Source organism: Miscanthus floridulus, unplaced genomic scaffold (assembly GCF_019320115.1).
Source record: "Miscanthus floridulus cultivar M001 unplaced genomic scaffold, ASM1932011v1 fs_292_2_3, whole genome shotgun sequence".
NCBI lineage: Eukaryota > Viridiplantae > Streptophyta > Magnoliopsida > Poales > Poaceae > Miscanthus > Miscanthus floridulus.
The window spans coordinates 1-5577 of NW_027096530.1; the positions used below are offsets into that span (position 1 = coordinate 1).

General features: G+C 40.1%; 1 protein-coding gene across 1 annotated transcript; it reads right to left on the reverse strand.

The window, feature by feature from the left end:
* Positions 1–6: 6 nt before the first annotated feature.
* Positions 7–4990, reverse strand: LOC136531164 (probable RNA-dependent RNA polymerase 3). The gene is made up of 6 exons (XM_066523866.1): positions 4796–4990; positions 2539–2693; positions 1503–1650; positions 1110–1257; positions 477–643; positions 7–361 (listed from the first exon to the last, which is right to left on the reverse strand). The coding sequence occupies exons 1-6, from the start codon at positions 4847–4849 to the stop codon at positions 113–115; spliced, it is 921 nt and encodes a 306-aa protein (XP_066379963.1). The 5' UTR covers positions 4850–4990; the 3' UTR covers positions 7–112.
* Positions 4991–5577: the final 587 nt, after the last annotated feature.

Here is a 5577-nt window from a genome sequence, read left to right on the forward strand (position 1 = left end):
CAGATGTACATACAGACAGAAATAAGTACGTAGTTCAATTCACAGCCACCCAGGCAGCCACATCACCAGGTTCATTGCAGACAGAAATAAGTACTCCGTAGCTTACAACAAATCAGATGTAAAGTTGGCGGATAACTGAAAGCGGGCAGAGCGCGGTTTTCTCCCCACGCTGCACCGCGTACTTGGTCGCGTGCAGATAGCACAGCGCGGCTCCAGCGACGTTCCACACGAAACGGCACTTGGTGACGCTCCTGGTAGACCTTGCTCGCTCGTAGACGATCCTGTAGATCGCACACGCCTCCATGAACACGTCTGAGAGGTCCCGCTTGGTCTCTTCGAATTCGTCGGCGCCATAGAGCAACTGCATTGCACGCAGGGTTAATTAATTCATTGATCGTGATAGCCGATCGACCCTGAAGCTACCCCTGTTTCCTTGTAGTTATTCCACACATCAGGTAAGAAGACAGGATGCTTACATGTTTGTAGCTTTGATAGAGCTTTTGAAACTCAGCGTTCTTTTCTTCTTTGTCCAGGTCAAAAAGTTGCCTGCTCTTTGTCAAGTACTCTTGGTAGCGGTCTTCCCATAGGAAGGTGCATTCTCGAGTTGCCTCAACCTCATCGAAGCATGGCAGTGTCGTTATCTCTGATCACAACAGAAGAAATTGAGACATGAGAAAATAAGTAGCTTCAAATTCCTTTAAAAAAAACTAGCTTCATATACTTGAGAGAATTTTGGAAAACAAGAACATCTGACAGGTATCGAGAGAAATTAGGAAAATAATTCTAAGAAAGCATATGGTTCACTTTGTAATAAATATTGGCTGTGCACATCCTCAGATGTAGAGGTTGGAAAAGTTAAATATTACACTATCTAATAGTAGTTCACTTTGTATAAGTATTGGTGCGTACATCCTCAGATGTAGACACTGGAATATTAATTATTCCATTATCTGCAAAAATCACAGTGGACCAGAAATCACATGAACATGCACAGCAGTACTGGTAGAATCATATTTAAAAAAAAAAACAGACCAACCTAGAAGAAAGCTAAACTAGATCAGTTGGTTGACGGTGACAGTGGAGTGCCAACTAGCAGAAAGACAACTTACGAATTTGTTCATCACATTGTTGCGATATTACTCTCTCAGTCTCATCGTAGATTCTACCCAGAATAGATGTAGAATGGTAGGAATCAAATCCTTTCTTCTCCATGAAGTGTGGATATGCTTGTACTCTCAGATTGCGATCCACATTTACCTGTTTAATTGGCAGAGACATGGCAAGAAACAACTGTTGAAACAGAGCATGCTGCCACAAGACTAATAACTGAGTGAAGTGAACTTTGGTCTTTGTATTAAATATCTAACCAACATGAAATTGCACATTTAATTTATTTTGTATATTTTTTGTTGGACAGATCAAATATAAACAAAAAAGAATGATATGAAATTCATAATTTCATGGAAGACTAGACCATATCAAAGCATAAGATTGTACTTAACCTTGTGCCCATCCAGAGCCAAGTAATAAAGGTCAACTAATTTAATCATGTTTTTCGCAATCGATTCCTTTTCGTCTTGATCGACTCCTCCTGTTAAGAATCGGTCCATATGTGCTAACCAGCAATCAGACGATAAACCAAGTGCATAACTGTAAGAGGGCAATCCAAACATGTATCCATCAGATCAACACAATGGAACCAAACAGTTGTTGCAGAGAAAACAAAATTATAGTTCAGAGACAAGTGATGAAGAATTAAAAAGGATCTCAGCACAACCAGGATATTCAGTGTTCATTATTCTAGGAAACATCCTCATATTACATAAAACAATATAAAAATTGTGTCAATCTTTGCATCAGCTTGTATTACCAATGATGTTGCAACTCTAGTTTATAGTTATTATGAGAGATATGTATAGTCTAACACATGTATATCATGTTACTTGCACTCAAGTAGTTATGCAGCTGATTCATATCAACAATATGATGATGGAATTTTTGGTGATCATAAGCAAATTTGGAAAAGGCAACAATGACATCTTTGGGTGCCCACAAGCTATATGATAAGGAATGCATCCAATGTGTTTGGGTTACAAGGACACTATATATCCAATTGATAACATATATCCAGAGTCCTAAGTTGAACTGCACAAATAGAGGCAAGGATGAGAAATAATTCATTTCACCAGTCCTCACTACATATTGGACTGACAAAATGCATGAGCAGTACATAAAAGTTATTAAGGCATGCCATTGTAAGCAAGATTGCGCCTGGTTTTTTTATATTTCAGAATACTGCAACTTCAGCTTGCTTTGCAACTAAGCATGCATGTCACATAGTTGACTGGATATCTTCAAATAAATTAAAGATATGTAATTCAGTATATACACAATAAAGAATGTTTATATGGTTTAGCAAAAGTAGTTAGAAATGATGAAATCTAAATTTGTGCAAAGCATACTGATCAATTCAAAACCAAGTAACATCCTGTGAACACTATGATATGAACATGATTAATAATTGAAGAGATACAATACTTGGGTATAAACGTAGTCGTCAAGCATTCATTAAATAGCACTCTTTCGAGAATCGATTCATTAAAATCCCTGGGTCCGCTAGGCTTGTGCTGGGTCTCCTTTGGTTTTAGTAGTTGAACCCAAGGTTCACTTCGCTTCTCGAAAGCCTTTAGTAACTGAAACACCATTTTTTGCTATCAGAATTGCAGAACTCCTTTTGGCAAGTTAAAAAATAATAATAATGCATATTAATGTGCAGAAAAATGCTATTGTGCTAGCACACAGGGGATGTAATTCTCTAAAACAAGAAATACTAATGTAATATTTAATTTAAAGGAAAAGTCTAGCTAGTCTGGCTTGCCCAATGGCAAGACACGGATGTGCAACCCACTGCTAAAGAGTTAGGACGTTGTGCAGGGTGTCTCAAAGGAAAGCTGGTGGTGTAGTGGGCTAGTGGCCAAGGTGAAGCACCAGGCCTTGGGAAGACGATGGGCCAGGTCAGGAGGATGCGCCTGAACTGGTAGTTTGTTATCAAAGTTCTACACTTCCATCTTTAGGAGAAACTTGACATAGGCAGAACGACAATATCATAAAGTTTGATTTTGAAGGGAGATGCCCACTCAACCAATAAGTTCAAGTGGCAACAAGTTGCTCCTAGGTCAGCATGAGCCTACTCCCACTTCGTCATGATGTGATTCTTTTGTTAGTTGTTACACATGATTGGGTGAGCGTGCTGCAGGGCATGTTTTATAGATCATGTCATGCATCATCATAATCTTTGTGGGACTCTCTCACCGTCTTTCTTCGCACTCCAACTCTTTATAGGGCTAGTGATTCCTCTCATTGATCCCTCTTTCTGTCAACAATTTTTTTTTTCTTGGTGGCTTCCTCACTGCTTGGACCAAGAAGAAAACAAGGCTGAGTTGCATGCTATGGCATGTGTGACAACAGAGATTACTTGGTTTTTGGTGTTTTTGTCTCAGTGCTGACTCTTCTGTTGCCTAACAGTACAGGTAGAATTGCCCGAGATCCTGTGAAACATTAGCTTACAAAGCATACTGGTGCTGATGATTCTTATACAGAGTGCCTCTCGAGTTTCAATTGGCAGAATTTTTCACAAATGCACGGATTAGAGCTTAGCACAGTGCACAATTGCCCACACCTGTATGCATATATATTCAGGCCTAGAACCCCCATACTGGATACAAGTGCTATTCATAACTGAAACACCCAAGCAAATAAGTTGGAAATTAATTCTGATGGAGACAAGAGGTTGGGCAAAGGTGCAGGGAAGTTGGATTGGGTTTGGCATTCCATGCATGCAGAGCTGATTGCATGTATACAAATCGTAACTGCTACCATATCATGTGGATTAGTCAAAACAATAAGCTCCAATAGGAAACATTAGCTTCTGAGCTATCTTCAGTTGGTGAAATGGTCTGTGATTGGAATCTTTCGAGCCTGAATTTTATTAGCCCTCACGTAATTATGTTCCTAGGTCATGTAATAAAGTAGCACATGTTATGGCTGTGCAATCTTGGTGGAATTTCATTCCTATAAAAACGGAACTACACATGTGATCCTGGAGAAGGTGGAGGGAAGCCACACGTACAACTCTAGCATGAACGGTTATGGATTACCTGTGTAATTGTTAAATAATTTGGTATCCAATTCGGCAGTAGGCATGTTAAGCTCACCATAGATGATTGGCCGTTGTGTGTAATGTAGCTTAATTGTGGAAGGACAAAATTTGTCACATAGATGGGAATTTTAACTTATACACATGTCCAAAAGTCAGATTACTCAGGGTCTACAAAAAGACCACAACTGGCTTGTGAGACTTCCTGTGAGCATATGATAGTGTCCAGGTTGGAGGGAGCAAATCCTAGCCATTGCTGTTATGGTTGGCAACAGCTATAGATGCCGTCAGAGGGGCTAATTAAGCAGGTGAGTTGTGAGGGATCAATCAGGAAAGCCTGAATTAGACAGGCAAGAGTCTAGGAGAGAATTATGCATGTAGACCTCTTTATAATCAGAGGTGATCAAGGAATAAACAAGCAATTACAGCCAATTCCTATTCTCACCTCCCTTCTCTGTTTTCTCATCTCCCTGCTGTTACCTCTCGACACCAGCCACCATGGGTAGGAAACCGGCGGCCGAACGGCCGGCGACCTCCCACAGCTACCCCATCAGGTCACTCCCCCACGGACGTGACATTGCAGTGCCGAAATAAAAGATTCCTAAAAATGTACATAAAAAGAAACAGAAATGAACTGACCATATGGTTTCTTGAGACCCAGAACTCGTCACCATCAAAATCGCTGCCAGCCATCTCATCAGCCAATGATCTTTGTCCAGAAGTAGGAAAAAGTATTGCATTTTTTGAATATCCGATAAAGTTCTTTTCCAGTCCGTCAATTTGCCTTGCAGTTAAGATATGTATATCGCCAAAATGTAGCCCAGGATGTTTAAACACAAGCACATCTCCAGAGTATTGGCCGCTGTCACTGTTTAGTAGGACATAAAGTCAGCAATAGACAACAGTAAAGCCTGCTGTCAAATACAGTATTATCCATGCTCCAATAATTAATAATAACTGCATATTTATGTATGTCCTGTAGGAGGCTAGCAATGCCAAAGAATGCAAGTTTTCAATATCTCCTGTGAAGCATAAAAACATTTCCTTTTTTATGTGAGGTAATACCGTAATAATAATAAGAATTTTCCACAACCCACTTCTTAAAATTGTTTAAAATATTGTACTCAAAACTGAAAAGCTATTCTAATTTGATCGACAGAAAATAGAATGCCCTCAATATTTTGAAGAATCAGATGCCAGATCTATTTGTCCATCTTTTAAGTTCAGACCACTATTTCTTTCTGCTTCTGTCTTGGGGATACTTTCCTTTTCAACCGTAACCAAATAGGATTGACAAAAGAAAATAGAGAACAATTTAGCTCAAAGGGCTAGGGCTGGATACCGAGCTAGCTCAGCTCATGAATGCAGTGGGGAGGGGGGCGGGGGGGGGGGGGGGGGGGGGGGATTAGCAATGGCTCGCC

What these genes read in the sequence shown, in the direction of transcription:
- LOC136531164 (XM_066523866.1), bottom strand. Translation starts at nt 4,849, where the DNA reads ATGGCTGGCAGCGATTTTGATGGTGACGAGTTCTGGGTCTCAAGAAAC. An exon ending in TGGCTCTGGATGGGCACAAG is followed by an intron (nt 1,258 to 1,502) that starts GTTAAGTACAAT and finishes CCAATTAAACAG; the next exon opens with GTAAATGTGGATCGCAATCT. An exon ending in ACAATGTGATGAACAAATTC is followed by an intron (nt 644 to 1,109) that starts GTAAGTTGTCTT and finishes TGTTGTGATCAG; the next exon opens with AGATAACGACACTGCCATGC.